We start from the raw sequence: 16,348 nt of genomic DNA, 5'->3' as shown, positions 1-16,348 counted from the left end.
TGGAAGATTAAGTGACTTGCCCAGGGTCACAAGGAGCAGCGTGGAGTTTGAACCCACAGCCTCAGGGGGCTGAGGCTGCAGCTTTAACCACTACACCACACTCTGCAGGAAGCACTAGCCATATAAAGTTAGGGCAGCCTTTTTGGCGAATTGAATATCACTGCTCACTGGATAAGTCTGGATAAGTCCTTTCTTGCTCTATCCCGACAATGGTGATGAGGGCCTGGATAATGCTGCTGAAAAGTGCTCACTGGGTCCTGTCAGCAGCAAATGCTGATATTTGGCTAATACGCCTAACGCAGTAAAAAAAAAAAAAAAAAAAGTCTAACACAGGATGCATTAATGAGTTCCGCGTTAGTTTTGGGATGTGCATGTGCTAACTATGCACTAATTTATTTTGAGGGCGCATGTAAAGGGTGGAGAGTGAATATTTCTGAGCTAACCAGTTAGCACATCTACACTGCTGCTTTCTAACTGGTTAGCACACAGTTAATGCGGAAGCCTTTACCTCCTCCTTAACAGGTGATGGTAAGTGCTCATGCATTAATTTTTCTTTTAATGACCACACATGCTAATGGTAATATTAGAGCATAGATATAAAGTAAATAAATAGAAAATAAAGGTTTTAATGATCATAGTAGAAATAGCTTTAGTGTTTGGGAAAGACCCACGTAAGGGCGCTCTAAGGCCAAGACTTGCTGCAGTTTAGTAAAAGGATCTCTTAGTTTTTGAGTACTGAGCCACATATATTTTTGGCACAGGTTAAAATTCTCCTAGTGCAGGGGTAGGCAATTCTGGTCCTTGAGAGCCGGAGCCAGGTCAGGTTTTCAGGATATCCACAATAAATATGCATGAGATAGATTTGCATCTCAAGGAGGCAGTGCATGCAAATCCATCTCATGCATATTCATTATGGATATCCTGAAAACCTGACCTGGCTCCGGCTCTTGAAGACTGGAATTGCCTACCCCTGTCCTAGTGCACTCTATTTTGTCTTACTACTAGCCCAGGGACAGGCAATTCCGGTCCTCGAGAGCCACAGGCAGGTCAGGTTTTCAGGATATCCACGATAAATATGCACGAGATCGATTTGCATCTCAAAGAGGCAGTGCATGCAGATCCATCTCATACACATTCATTGTGGCTATCCTAAAAACCTGACCTGGCTCCGGCTCTCGAGGACCGGAATTACCTACCCCTGTACTAGCTTATCTAATTTAGTAGGTGGTGATTATTCTAGTAAATCCTAAAACAATTAGTGAACACTATACAAAACGTTAACAAATGGCAGCATTTTCTGATTTTTTTTTTTTTTTAGACTAGTTTATTTCTTTTGTGTAGTGGATTAATATCCTTTACTGTAATTGGTGATTTGAAAAATATTTCTTGTTCATATGTGTTTTACAACGCTGAAGTAGCGATGCTGGTGCGGTAAATGCGCCGAAACCCTTTCAATTCCTATGGGCTCTGGTGCATTTGCTGCTGCAGCATCACTACCGTGGCTTTGTAAAAGAAGCCCTTGATTGTATTTGGAAAAAGTTATAAAGATAAAATTTTTAAAAAAAATACAAACCCCCAAACAAACAACAAAAACAGATGACAGAACAACCCATGTGCTCTCCTCACAATATTCCCAGCCTTGGTTCTCTGGAAGCGGAAGACCTACGCTGGAAACTGAACTCAGCACTGCCACTGGCCTGGATCTGCTCTTTTCAAGGTGAGAGGAAAGTTAAAATGGGCAAGCACTAAAACCCAGGGGACCATATTTTACCATGTATTTAGTTTCCATTTGTAGTTCAACATTTTTCTTCTGGTGATTCAAGAAAAGATTTCCTAAATTATAAAGATTCCAGTGCAAGAAGGACAATACTAAAAGTCAGGTGCTTAAAGTTTTGTGTGCGTTACATGTGTAACTATTCAGAATAATGATATGGCACATAAATGCCACTATTCTTTCTAAGTGCTATTCTGAAACTAAGAATATAAGAATAGCCTTACTAGGCCAGACAAATGGTCCATCAAGCCCAGTAGCCCATTCTCACACTGGTCAATCCTGGTCACTAGTACCTGGCCAAAACCCAAGGAGTAGCAATATTCCATACAGGATCTGAAAGAATAGCAAGATTCCGGAATCCCAGAGAGTAACAAGATTCTAGAACCCCAAAGAGTAGCAACATTCCATACAGAATCTCAAAGAATAGCAAGATTCCGGAATCCCAGAGAGTAACAAGATCCTAGAACCCCAAAGAGTCGCAATATTCCATACAGAATCTCAAAGAATAGCAAGATTCCGGAATCCCAGAGAGTAACAAGATTCTGGAACCCCAAAGAGTAGCAACATTCCATACAGAATCTCGAAGAATAGCAAGATTCCGGAATCCCAGAGAGTAACAAGATTCTAGAACCCCAAAAAGTAGCAACATTCCATACAGAATCTCAAAGAATAGCAAGATTCCGGAATCCCAGAGAGTAACAAGATCCTAGAACACCAAAGAGTAGCAACATTCCATACAGAATCTCAAAGAATAGCAAGATTCCGGAATCCCAGAGAGTAACAAGATTCTGGAACCCCAAAGAGTAGCAACATTCCATGCTACCGATCCAGGGCAAGCAGTGGCTTCCCCCATGTCCCTCTCAATAACAGACTATGAACTTTTCCTCCAGGAAATTGTCCAAATCTTTCTTTAAACCAGTTACACTATCCTCTCTTACCACAACCTCTGGCAACACGTTCCTGAACTTAAGTATTCTCCGAGTGAAAAAATATTTCCTCCTATTGGTTTTAAAAGGAGGAAATAGCAGGAATATGCCTGGGTGTGTAACAGGGGTGGGGGCATGGGTGGGGCTTCCAGTAAAGTATATAACTTGCACAATAAGTTACACATGCCCCTGCAATAATTAGGCACTCAAGTGCAGGCGCCTACATGTTAGGCATGCTGATACTGGGTTACGCTATTCTGTATCAAAACTAGGCACCTTAGTTCTGTTAAAGATTAGGTCTCAGGACACCTAAATCCAGTTATAGAACTGCCCTCTTGGAGCCAGATTCTGCAACGGCACCATATTTGGCGGCCACCTACAAAAACAGTGCCGACTGCGTGTCACTCCTTGTAACATAGTAGTTGACGGCAGATAAAGACCCGAATGGTCCATCCAGTCTGCCCAACCTGATTCAATTTAAATTTTTTTTTTTTTTTTTTCTTCTTAGCTATTTCTGGGCGAGAATCCAAAGCTTTACCCGGTACTGTGCTTGGGTTCCAACTGCCGAAATCTCTGTTAAGACTTACTCCAGCCCATCTACACCCTCCCAGCCATTGAAGCCCTCCCCTGCCCATCCTCTACCAAACGACCATACACAGACACAGACCGTACAAGTCTGCCCAGTAACTGGCCTAGTTCAATCAATTATTTTCTGATTCTAAATCTTCTGTGTTCATCCCACGCTTCTTTGAACTCAGTCACAGTTTTACTCTCCACCACCTCTCTCAGGAGCGCATTCCAGGCATCCACCACCCTCTCCGTAAAGTAGAATTTCCTAACATTGCCCCTGAATCTACCACCCCTCAACCTCAAATTATGTCCTCTGGTTTTACCATTTTCCTTTCTCTGGAAAAGATTTTGTTCTACGTTAATACCCTTTAAGTATTTGAACGTCTGAATCATATCTCCCCTATCTCTCCTTTCCTCTAGGGTATACATATTCAGGGCTTCCAGTCTCTCCTCATACGTCTTCTGGCGCAAGCCTCCTATCATTTTCGTCGCCCTCCTCTGGACCGCCTCAAGTCTTCTTACGTCTTTCGCCAGATACGGTCTCCAAAACTGAACACAATTCTCCAAGTGAGGCCTCACCAATGACCTGTACAGGGGCATCAACACCTTCTTTCTTCTACTGACTACGCCTCTCTTTATACAGCCCAGCATCCTTCTGGCAGCAGCCACTGCCTTGTCACACTGTTTTTTCCCCTTTAGATCTTCGGACACTGCGTCTAAAGGCACCAGCTTTTCAAAGCATTATTGGGCACTATATTCAACACAAATTCCTCCTCCTTGGACATATGAAGGAGTTGAAATGCATCCAAAGAGCTGTACCTATGCCCTGCTTCTTTCTGCTGCGCTGGCTGTCTGGGCCTAGAAGAGGTGAAAACCCATAAATATCATCACTAGTCCCAACAGAACTAAGCCAACCTCATCCTACTTATATAATTTCTGAAGAACAGCTTGATCCTTAGACGTCTGAAAGAACCTTGGCCCTTCAACCACAAAAGACATTTTTGACGATTAATCCGCAGATGATAAATGGGGGTGGGGGGGGGAAATACTAGATACTGCACATGTCCCCCCCTCTTGCAAAACCGCAACATGTTTTTTTTAGCACTGGCCATGGCGGTAACAGCTCCGACGCTCATAGGAATTCTACGAGTGTCGGAGCTGTTACCGCCATGGCTGGCTCTACAAACTGAGCTACTGTTTTGTAAAAAGGGGGGGGGGGTGGTATATTCTTGTTGAGAGTCATGTGGGAAACACAACACTGAGAGGAATATTGTAAAGGAGGCTCTTCTGAGCAGGGACCGTCTAGGGCAGTGATTCCCAACCCTGTCCTGGAGGAACACCAGGCCAATCGGGTTTTCAGGCTAGCCCTAATGAATATGCATGAGAGAGATTTGCATATGATGGAAGTGATAGGCATGCAAATTTGCTTCATGCATATTCATTAGGGCTAGCCTGAAAACCCAATTGGCCTGGTGTTCCTCCAGGACAGGGTTGGGAACCACTGGTCTAGTGTACAGCGCTGCGTACGTTTCAGTACTATACAAATGATCAACGGTATTAGAAGTAGTAAAGGACAAAGATTAAGAGAGTATTTGCTCGAGCGGTCATTATATACGAGAGCAATTTCACGACCGTTATCTGGTGCTGTATTTACAGAAAATCTCAGCTCTTTCTCATGCATGTCAACTGTGTACATTCCAGAAAACCTTTCCTTCTTTAAACTCTACCAAGTAGGTCAACTTGCTAACTCAGTAGTTTAGTTGGGGTGCATCCTATCTGGAAGTCTAGGTTTAATTCTTGAGCCTGTTTCTGCTCGTGTGTGCCTAGGTTTAGAAGATATAATGCTTAGCACATCATTAAAGCCCCTGGGGGTGTGGTAAAAGTAGATATACGAATGTAGAGATGATGCGGTATACAAACCTAAGGTTTAGATTAGATAATGTTCACAATCACTCTGCTTAGGACAGTGGTCTCAAACTCGCGGTCCGGGGACCACATGCGGCCCGCTAGATACTATTTTGAGGCCCTCAGTATGTTTTTCATAATCACAAAAGTAAAATAAAACAGTTTCTTGATCATATGTCTCTTTAGCTATACATTATATTATTATTAAGATTTAGCCAAAAGGAAAGATTTATAAACTATAAAGAGTTTTACCTCATGCAAAGTTATAATTTCTGTAATAAGACATTAACTATTTTTTTTCTGCAGCCCTCCAAGTACCAACAAATCCAAAATGTGGCCCTGCAAAGGTTTGAGTTTAAGACCACTGGCTTAGGCTTAGGGTTCCATATAGAACCCTCCAAGAACAGAGGCAGTGGCTTCTGCAAGGCTCTAATGACATCTGTATTAAGTGGAGAGGGCCCACTCGAAAGCAAATACCAATGAACCATGGGACCTGGGTTGGCCACTGCTGGAAGCAGGTTACTGGGCTTGATGGACCTTCAGTCTGTCCCAGTAATGCAATTCTTATGGAAAATCAGTCTTCAGTTCTTCCGTCATGATCATCAGCGACATGGGAAATAGAAGAGCTTCCAGAGAGAGAGAGAGAGAGAGAGAGAGAGCCCCCTCCCCCCACTTCCAAAATGCTCAAGACCAGATTTAAGAATGGGCTTTTAATCCAGTTTACATCCCCCCCCCCCCACTTCCACTCCTGCATGAATTCGTTTTTTCAATGAACAAACTGAAATGTGTGCTTACTTGAGTGGGATTATATAGAAATCTTAAAGATTGTATTCATGCAAGATATGCCCCTCTTATCCCAGGATTATACTAGGTGATCTAAGTTTTTAACTCTGAAAGGACAAAGATTGGAAGGTTCTGCCAAAACAAAATACCCCCAATTACTGCTGCTGGTCAGTAGGTGTCATTCAAGCTGCAAGTAAGTGCTAGCTCTTTGCAGAGTCCTAAGCAATCACTTTCATATCCTAGCCATCAGGAAACAAGGTCTTCAGGTGCCATGAGAGCACTGATAACAACCACTGGCTTAAGCATTAGTGCAGGGTCATTGCTTTCTTACTGTTGATCCAATGGCCCATATGAAATAACTTTGATTTCTAGATAAGAACATAAGAATAGCCTTACTAGGTCAGACCAATGGTCCATCAAGCCCAGTAGCCCCTTATCACGGTGGCCAATCCAGGTCACTAGTACCTGGCCAAAACCCAGGTGTAGCAATATTCCATACAGAATCTCAAAGAAAAGCAAGATTCCGGAATTCCAGAGATTAACAAGATTCTAGAACCCCAAAGGGTAGCAACATTCCATGCTACATTCCAGGGCAAGCAGTAGCTTCCCTCATGTCTTTCTCAATAACAGACTATGGACTTTTCCTCCAGGAACTTGTCCAAACCTTTCTTAAAACCAGCTACTCTATCCGCACTTACCACATCCGCTGGCAACGCGTTCCAGAGCATAACTATTCTCTGAGTGAAAAAAAATTTCCTCCTATTGGTTTTAAGAGTATTTCCCTGTAACTTCATCGAATGTCCCCTAGTCTTTGTAATTTTTGATGGATAAAGGTGTGCAGAATGATACTCCATAGTGGTGCATTGGCTAAGCCTTTCAACTTGTCCGTTATTCTGACAATAATGACCATTATCTAAAGGTCATGTGAAGTAGTTTGCGAAGGCAACCATAATAGGCTCACATAACACTCCAGGTTACTAGCCACTAACCAGTTATCTTTTGCATATTATGGCCCCCTTCTATGAAGCCACATTAGGAATTCTATGAGCTTTGGAGCTAATACCACTGCAGCCAACAATTAAAAAAAAAGCCTAATGCGGCTTTTTAGGGGGGGTGGGTGGGGAGGAGCAGGTATATGAGCCAACTGCATATGGTTATACAAAGATTGAATTTGTCTTATGGCAGCACCAGTCACAATTGGAAGTATCATTATCCTGCCATGAGAGAAAAACTGTTGGTCAACAGTGAACAATATACTGTAAATCTTGATATTCATTGCATAGAGTGTTACATGGAAGGTTTTGTAGGGCCTTAAATGCATTTAGCATTGAAATAAGCAAAGGTGGTGGTGGTGGTGGGTTGATATTGTCAGGTAATATACCTTGGACGATACTCATATTATTAAGCTTTTCTTTTCCCAAGTAGTGTCCTGCAAGATGATTTGTTCACCTAGTAGAAGAATGAGTTGGTAATTTTATCGCAGAAACCTAAAACTCTTGGCATACAGCATTTTGCTACACTTCAGAGAAACCTATAACTGTCTTAAGTTAACCTAAAATAAAATAACATAAGTCTTTATTTGTATACCGCACAATGCCTTGCGGTTCTAGGCAGTGTACAGAAAGAATACATTAAGGGAGATATTAATATTAAAGATAAATACCATGGCATCCAAGTCTCCAACCTATTGACAACAACCCCAGACAACAAGATGTTCAGAAAGGAAATAAAAACTATACTCTTCAAGAAATCCCTTAATAAAGCTTAATACCATGATAAAGCTTAACCCCCCTCTTACCATCCCCTCCCTAACCCCAGATCCTACTTTTCCCTCTCTTGGAAACCTTCTCTGATCTAACGTTGTAACCCTTCTTCCATAACTCTTTTTGTAATCCGCTTTGAACCGAAAGGTAATGGCAGAATAGAAATCTGTAATGTAATGTAATCCTATGCAATAATGTTCCTGACATGAAGAATTGTCAAGCATACAACAAAAACCTATATAATTCTTAAGATTCTTATCCTGGAAGGGTATTGCACCACACGGAGGTTTGCAGAAAGACGGACAGTTCTTCAACTTGTTGACCTCAAGCATATTCTACCCAAAAATACTGAAGTGGTGTCTATGAAAGAAAGACTTCTTTAACATTTTAATCTAGACAACTACAGTATTCCATTTTCCTGGGAAGGGGGTGTTGTAGAAGAGGCAATTTTCAAATGAAAATCTGGAGAAGTTCAGAGAAACAAGGTAGTGTCATGTTGGCGAGGTACTGTATGCTAGATCATATGAAAATATGACATCTGTTGAGCTCTTAAAACCAAGCTGCTGAAAGGTCTTTACAGCAAATATGCCAAACGGCATGCAGCTGTTTGATCACTGGAACAGAAATCAAAAGAAGTGTAGTACATTGGGAGTCATTCCCAAATCTAGCAGTGGCTAGTAATTAAGTAAGTTCAAGCATTAATATCATCATGCATCAATTTGTTTTCAGGAATAAAACACACAATGCGTGAAACAGAAAACTGGGTCACTCTTACCTTCTTGAGAGATGACGATGAACTTTGATGACTTGATGACTTTGCCATCCAAGGTCCAGGTGACAGCTGCGGGGGGATCTGAGGAAATCCGGCATTGTAGCATTAGCTTCTCACCGTCAATGACACGAATATCCTGGAGCTTTTCTACAAACAATGGCTTGGTTCCCTTGCTCTCAGGTTTCTTCTCAATAATTCCATCTTCTACAACTGAACACCCATGCTCGCAGTTAATGTCATTCTTCTCTTCTTTTTGCACAGGGTTGGAATCCTGGACGTTGGCATTGCTGTTTCCATTTTCAGTTGGCGACTTCTTCTTGGATCCAAGCATGGATCTGAAATCTGGATTGGATGGCTTGGGTGTCTTCTCTGGCGTGGAAGGTTTTGGGGCGCCCTTTTTAGCCAACACTCCGCGGAAGTCCACCTGTTGGGGAGTGTGAACTTTCCTATCATCTTCCGACAAGGTCTTTGGTTTGACCTGTCGTTGAAGGTTAGCTCGAAAGTCCATCTGCTCTGCTGGGATTTCTTTCAGCTCCTCCTCAGAAAAGCTTCTGGTGGCAACTTTTTTGCCCAAAACACTGCGAAAATCAAGCTGCTCCGCTTCTTGCTGCCTGAGATTTTCCTCAGTGTGCTCCTTGGTCTCAGTTCGTTTCTTGAGCAATCCTCGAATATTGCCCTGCTCCTCTTCGTCTTCGGCGGTATCCCCAGTGATCTTTATGCCACCACTGATCCTGCCAATTTTTGCTACTCCATGATCACCACTCTCTCTCTCTTCTTTTCCTTTGGAGCCAGCCTTCTCCCACCCCCTGGGATCAGCAAAGAAAAGAAAAAAAAGCACCAGAAAGGGCTGGTTTAAACCTCAGGGAACAATCTCAGAGCAAAGGATGAAATGTGTTTATAGAAGAGGAGGGTGATTAGAAGAACACAGTTCATTACTTTATTGCATCAGTGATGACTTCAGTGACCATATAAGGGCACACAAAAAAAAGATCCCCTCTATTCTGGCTCTGTACAATGGCTCAGCTGCATGATGAAAACAATTTGTTGGGTCACATTTGGGGATTAATTTGAGTCATGGCTAGCCAGGGTCTGGAAGGGCAGAGAATTAGCAGAGCAAAAAATAGAACCCACACAGGCAGTCCCTGGGAACTGTAGAGTACTTACATTTTGAAAGCTTCTTCTCTGCAAGCTGAACTTTTGCTCAGTGTCAGAGACACCTGGCAGCTGCATTCTCCAACTGGGTTCCTGCAAGTTGAATCAAATCACAAGAGATGTTTTTCTTTCAAGCCAAACAAACCGAGGATGCCATAATTAAATTATGCCTCTCGCCCCCCCCCCCCCCCCTTCCACCCCTGTTTTGGTCTTGGCCCACAAATCTCAATCAGTTTGCCAGCTTTCTTTTACTTTGGGATGGCTTATTCAAAGGCTCAGGTTTCCTGGGGGGGGTGGGGGGGGGGTATTGCATGATGGACAGGTTACCCTAAAGCTTTCCCTAAGCAACTGTGTGCATGTACCACAAAAAATTTAATTTAGGATTTCTTTCAAAAGACCTGAATAATAATATTAATTTCTTATCAGACTGCATTCTTTGCTCCCCTCTAATCAGGTCTGCCCATAAGTTAGTCATGCTGATACACATCAAGAATGGGGCTACTCATAAAACAGTCCCTGAATAACTCTTCGTAGTATGACAGATCAAACAAAGCCACATACTGAAAAGCACTTTTGAAAAATCTCACATAACCAATAAAAAAAATAAACAAAAATAGCTTTAAAATCCAAGCACGGTATAAGGTTCCAGAAGAGTGATTTAAAAAACCCTGCAAGCCTTCCAAATTCATTTTACTGTATTTACTCAAGAGTCTTTTAACCTCGCAAACGCTCATGAGATGAAGAGTAACTCAGCTGCACCAAATAGCGCAACCAATCCCCAGGCGTCCCTAGCTCGTACATGTTTATGTTAAAAACTTAATAGTGTTGCCATATATGGAGACAGGCACTTATTCTTCCCTTCGCAAAGGAATGCCAAGGATACCTTCTGGAAATGCCTCCCATTAAAGAGGTCCTTTCAATGTTTCCCTTCAGCAGACATATTACTGCACTGACTTGCCAATGTTTAATCTCACTGAAATAATGAGGGATGACAATGCAACACACTTCATTTCCCAGGGTGCAAAAAATGCTGCCATATTGTATGCTTTGAACACAGATTTACAGGTATTTGCTACGAGGCATGTTTCACGTTAGAGAGCTGGGGGGTGGGGGGGGGTCTAGAAATGCTCTGCAAGCATGATTTATTTTTAGGACTTGCTCTTCTTCCTCAACAAGAGGAGACAGACAAAATTTCAGTGAGAAATGAGTGGGATTTAACTTATTAATAAGGACCCTCATGAGATTCTAGATCCAGCCTTTATTTTTCAGTCTCAAGAGAGATGAGCGCTCTTTCATTGCTTGCGCAGTGCAAAATGCTTTGGCCTTCTGATTAAATGCATTCTTAGCACTGTTTCCTATTAGTATTTCATACTTACTAATGCAGTAATGAGACCAATAATGAAGAACAGTTTAATTATATAAAAGATTTGGTGTTCTCTGCATGGCAATGTCAACTGACATGCATACTGTATTTTGAGGTTTTGCTTGAGTTAAAAAAAAAAAAAAAAAAAAGAAAATTATTTCAGATGTAGCAAAACAAATCCTTTCAGTTGGGGACATGAACAGCATAAACTACAGATTTGACCTTGTGGAATCTAAGGTAAGAAATGACAACCAAAACAGGAACCCTTCTCAGTACTACATTAAGCTAGGGTTCCAGATTTCCTCTTAAAAAAAAAAAATATATATATATATAGGACACCTGGCTCTGCCCCAGCAAACCTCCTGTCTCCTTCCCCCGAGGTCTGGAGGTCTTCTGCATATGTGTGGATGTTGACTTGATGATGTCATGCGTGCGCCAAATTACATCATTGTGTCAACGTCCACTTGTGCGCAGAGGGTCTCTAGATGCTGCTACAAGCTCCGGGACTTCCAAAACCCGGACAAACTGCCAGGTTTTGGAAATCCATCTGGGCACCCAGACAGTCCTCTAAATATCTGGGTTTTCCCAGAAGTCTGGTAACCCTACTTAAGCAGCTAATGTGGGGTTTTCAGTGCAGTAGACGGTAGCACAGGCCTGTGTTTCTGTGAACCGTACTAAAACAGGAGCCTGTGCATTTAAAAAGCCACGTTAGCTACCTAATGTAGGAGTGGGCTGGGTCTGGGTGTGTTGAAGCAGGCAGAGGGGTGAGAAGCTGTCCCGATGGCCAATAGTGCAACTGAACTTACCAAATCACACTCCCGATTCCCCCTCCCTCCAAACACCAAACCCTGATTCCCTTATCATAAATTCCAATTCACACCCCTAACAAAAACCCAATTTGAGACAAATCCTGAATCCCACCAACCAAAACTCCAACATCTCGAGAACCTGTCTCCCATGACAGCCCAACACTCCCTTTTCTTTTCCCAAAACTAGGCCCTGGTATAACTATCACACCCCCTTCCTTGAACCCTTCCCCCACACTCCAACCCTCCTCCTAATGCCCTCTCCCCCCCCCCCCGAGGGTTTTCCATTTGCAGCCCAAAATGCTCAGGCAGCTGCAATCTTCCAATGATGGCCTCCAATGGGTTGGCGCCCAATTCCAAAATGGTTCTAATGACCCGTAGCAGTAGTCTTTTGCTGGGGGGTTCGGGGTTCAGCATTCCATATGATTTTCTAAAATGGATGTTTGTGCCACCCATATTCAGCACCTAAATGTTACTTTCTCCTATGTCAGCAGATTCTGTTCTAAAATACAAGTGAAACTTGAGAGATGTCCTACTCCAGTGGTCTTCACTAATTTTTAAGTTGGCGCTACATCGGATTCGAATGAGCTGCCAAATATTTTCCCATATGAAGCCAAACACTGCTGACCAGTATGGCCAACATCTATCCCACCAACCTGCCTTCAAGCTTTTTATTGAGGCTATTCTCAATGTCAGCATTTCCAGATGCATTCCATTCATCCATTGAGAAATGCTTTGTCCTTCAAGCATTTGGTTTTTCCTCCCATTTGCTTTCCCCCCTTCAAGTCACGAGCTTGATTACAAAGACAGAGTAGCAGAAAAAAAGCCAAAATGATGATGAGGGCCACCCCAGAGGTCTCCAAGGGCTGGCGTTGGCTCCTGGGCCTTGCATTGAAGAACACTGTCCTACCTAGATGTCTAAATTTTGACTTCTATAGCCTTTCTAAAATGGAGTTGCCCAATTTCTCTTTCATACTTTTTCTTTGATATTATTTTCTTACCTAGCCAAAATTTTAAAGGAACTTTACATATTGCACAACAGGGTGTCAAACTGCAATCCTAGAGGGCCACATACCAATCTGGTTTTCAGGATATCCATAATGAATATACATGAGCTTCTTCAGCCGGGCACCAGCAGGAGAGGAGCGTGTGAGCCCCGCTCCGCCCCCCTCCCGAACCCGACGCCTCAAAGCCGCCGCGCCAACGGCGTGCAGCCGTTCGGCGTGCCGTCGAAGGCGCACGTCTAAGGCGCGTGCGCCTTAGCACGCGCCTTTGCAAAGCGACTGCGAACGACTCCTGTACCGGCGAGCCCGATCCCCTCACCCGGATCCCAGCAACACCCAGCCTACTAACAACTGGGCTGCCATCTCCTCTCTCTTCTTTTCTCGTTGCTCTCTCTCGCTCTTACGGGTGGCTGCGGTGATCTGAAAAATTCAAGCAAACCTGTTGGGCATCGCGCCGGAGAGAACGACGGGAACCAGCAGGTACCGCCAAAGCCACAGAGGAGACCCCCGGCCCGAGTCGTGAGGAGCGTGAAAGCACTGCTCCGCCCCTCTCCCGACGCAGCTCGGTGGACCACATACCGCCAAGAATCGACCCTGCTCAGCCGGACACCCCTCCCGAACCAGCAGGTACCCAACCGCGAAGCACCTGCGGGAGACACCCGCACAGGCAGCCTCCGATACCAGCCCACCGACCACAGAGCCTGCCCAGACCACAGAGACAACCACAGATCGCCACTACAGTCACAGCCCCAGCACTCCAACAAAGACACAACCGTCTCAACCCTAAAAGGAACTCCTTCCCACGAGACAGATCCAACAGCACCGACTCCGGGTCTCGTGGATATAACCCTGATACCCCCAATCCGGATAAGTTTTACTGTTACATAAAACTCTAGTGTATAACCCTGCCGGACCTATACAGATCATAGCACCACTGTATTGAAACCACTTTGTTTATCCTTGTTACATTGCTTAACCTTCAGGACATCTTACAGGAATCTACTAAACCGCCCTTTGACCCACTAATTCTAGAAACCCCAACTTCCGTTTTTCCCCCCTTGCACTAATCCTGACCTCAATCGCAGGAAACTCCCCAACGTCTCCAACCACAGCTGGGACGAGCCCCTCACAATGGCCAAGCCAAATACACAACAATGCGTAGCTCTACTTATACTCCTCTTGCTCTCTTCCAGGCTCTGCAACGCAGACAACTCCAATGCATCCCCCATTCCCATCCACATCACGCTGCACCGATCGGTAAAACCCAGAACCACTACATACACTCTCCACACCACACAAGACCACCCGCACGCCCACTTGCCCAACAACCCCCCTCACCACTACAAACCGACCAAGCCCCACCCAAAAAAACTAAGAACCCTAAAAAAACTGGCGTACTCCCACTACTCCCCACCCAATCACACCAACCACCAGTCCCTGCAGGGCTTTTACCTGAATATCAGATCTATGAGAAATAAATCCACACTAATCAAAGACTGGCTAACTGAAAACAACCCCGACTTTGTCCTTCTCACAGAAACCTGGTTGCTTTCAGACAAAGACATCATTATTAAAGATTGTCTACCACCAAGATTCAAGATACTCTCCCTAGCCAGAACATGGGGAAGAGGAGGAGGACTAGCAATAATCTTCCGAGACCATCTCAATGCTTCCGTTCTTAACACAACCTCTTCACCTAATTCCGAAATTCTAACCATCGCCCTAGCATCAACATCTCTGCCCTCCTCACTAACCATCACTCTATTTTACATACCCCCCAAAAAATGGACCACGACCAAAGACGACTTCGCTGAATCACTTCTTACCAATTCTCTAACAAGCCCATACAACCTACTGTGTGGGGACATCAACATACACCTCGAGCAAACTGACCAACCTGAAACCGCGGACTTCTGGTCACTGCTCTCACAACTAGGCTTTGACAAACACCCCCCGATCAAAACCCACCAAAGAGGACATCAGTTAGACCTGGTAACTCTATCCTCCAAGGAACAGACCAATCCCACTTTTTATTGGAAACAAGGCAACTGGTCAGACTCCCTTTGGTCCGATCACCGCCTATGTAGCTTCACCATTGGATGCCAACTTAAACCTCCTAAAAGCGAAAAAACAAGAACCGTCAAAACCCACAATACCAGAGGAAAGATTGACCCAATGGAATTCTGGTCCCACTTCGAAATCAACACCAATCCAATAGAAGATACGGAACAAATCATGACCTCCTGGATACAAGATAGTACCAATATACTAAACGAGATTGCCCCCAAAAAAACCCGCAGAATAAGAACCCCCAACCAAGAGGGCTGGTTCGATTCTGAACTGCTGCAATGCAAGAAGGACCTCAGAAAAGCCGAAAGATCATGGCAAAAATCCGGAACGCTAGAACACAGACTGGCATGGAGACAAAAATTAAAACAGTACAAAACCCTCACTAGTGAAAAAAGAAAAAAATTCTACTCCCACAAAATCGGTAATCCTAAAACCAATAGCAATAACCTCTTCAGATTGGTCAACGATCTTTACAACATAGAAACCTACACAAACCTACACGAAGAAGCCACCTTAACCGCCAACACCCTTGCCGACTTCTTCAATACCAAGATCCAAAAAATAAGAACAACTCTACCAGCCAGCCCCAACCCCCTCGAGCTCTTCCCCATCCTCACAGACATGAATCCACCAAACCCAGACCCGGGAGCCAAAGTCGACCTTAGTTGGAAACAATTCGCAGTAACCGATTGGCAAACCTTCAATACTTACTACAACAAGTATACTCACTCCTACTGCCATCTGGACACATGCCCACCAAAAATCATGAGAACGGCCCCCCCCCCATTTTAAAGCAAAAATGATGACATGGGTTAATTACCTATTATCCAAAGGTAACTTCCCGTCGGAGCAGGGTCAAATAATGATCACCCCAATTTTAAAAAATGAGAAAGAACCACCAAACTCCCCATCTAATTATAGGCCGATCGCCAGCATCCCCCTATTTACCAAAATAGCGGAAGGATTGGTAAAAGCGGAACTTTCCGCATACCTTGAAAAATTCAACATTCTAAGTGACAACCAATCAGGATTTCGGGCGGACCACAGCACTGAAACCATCATAGCCTCCCTTCTCGACCACCTCCTCACACTCTTCAGTCAGGGCTCAAGTGCCCTGATCATACAACTCGACCTGAGCAGTGCTTTTGACCTGGTCGACCACACCATTCTCCTGGAATGCCTAGCGCACATAGGCATCTCAGACCAGGTCCTCAATTGGTTTCAGGGGTTCCTACAAAATAGATCATACAAGGTACTCAAGAATAACTCTTTCTCATACTGCTGGGACAACACCTGCGGGGTCCCACAGGGCTCCCCCCTATCCCCCATCCTATTCAACATATACCTAGCCTCACTAGGTAAACTCTTACACAACCTAAATCTCAAATTCTTCATTTACGCAGACGATATCACAATAACCATCCCATTAACCAACTTTTCACAAGAACTACTCGACCACA

At 44.0% G+C, this 16,348-nt stretch overlaps 1 protein-coding gene across 3 annotated transcripts in view; it reads right to left on the bottom strand.

Annotated features, from left to right (window-relative positions):
- MYLK (myosin light chain kinase) overlaps nucleotides 1-16,348 on the bottom strand; it is a 607,164-nt gene that overhangs the window by 218,054 nt on the left and 372,762 nt on the right. For all 3 annotated transcript variants that reach the window (XM_033946557.1, XM_033946556.1, XM_033946555.1), the window contains exons 16-17: nucleotides 9,658-9,738; nucleotides 8,497-9,299 (exon numbers count right to left, since the gene is read on the bottom strand). In XM_033946557.1, coding sequence (XP_033802448.1) covers nucleotides 8,497-9,299; nucleotides 9,658-9,738 — 884 coding nt within the window. The remainder of the gene's footprint in view (nucleotides 1-8,496; nucleotides 9,300-9,657; nucleotides 9,739-16,348) is intronic.

The sequence above is a fragment of the Geotrypetes seraphini genome, chromosome 5 (genome assembly GCF_902459505.1).
Source record: "Geotrypetes seraphini chromosome 5, aGeoSer1.1, whole genome shotgun sequence".
In the NCBI taxonomy this organism is placed as follows: Eukaryota; Metazoa; Chordata; class Amphibia; order Gymnophiona; family Dermophiidae; genus Geotrypetes; species Geotrypetes seraphini.
The sequence above is the reverse complement of the archived record's forward strand: the minus strand, read 5'-3'. Positions and strand labels throughout refer to the sequence as shown.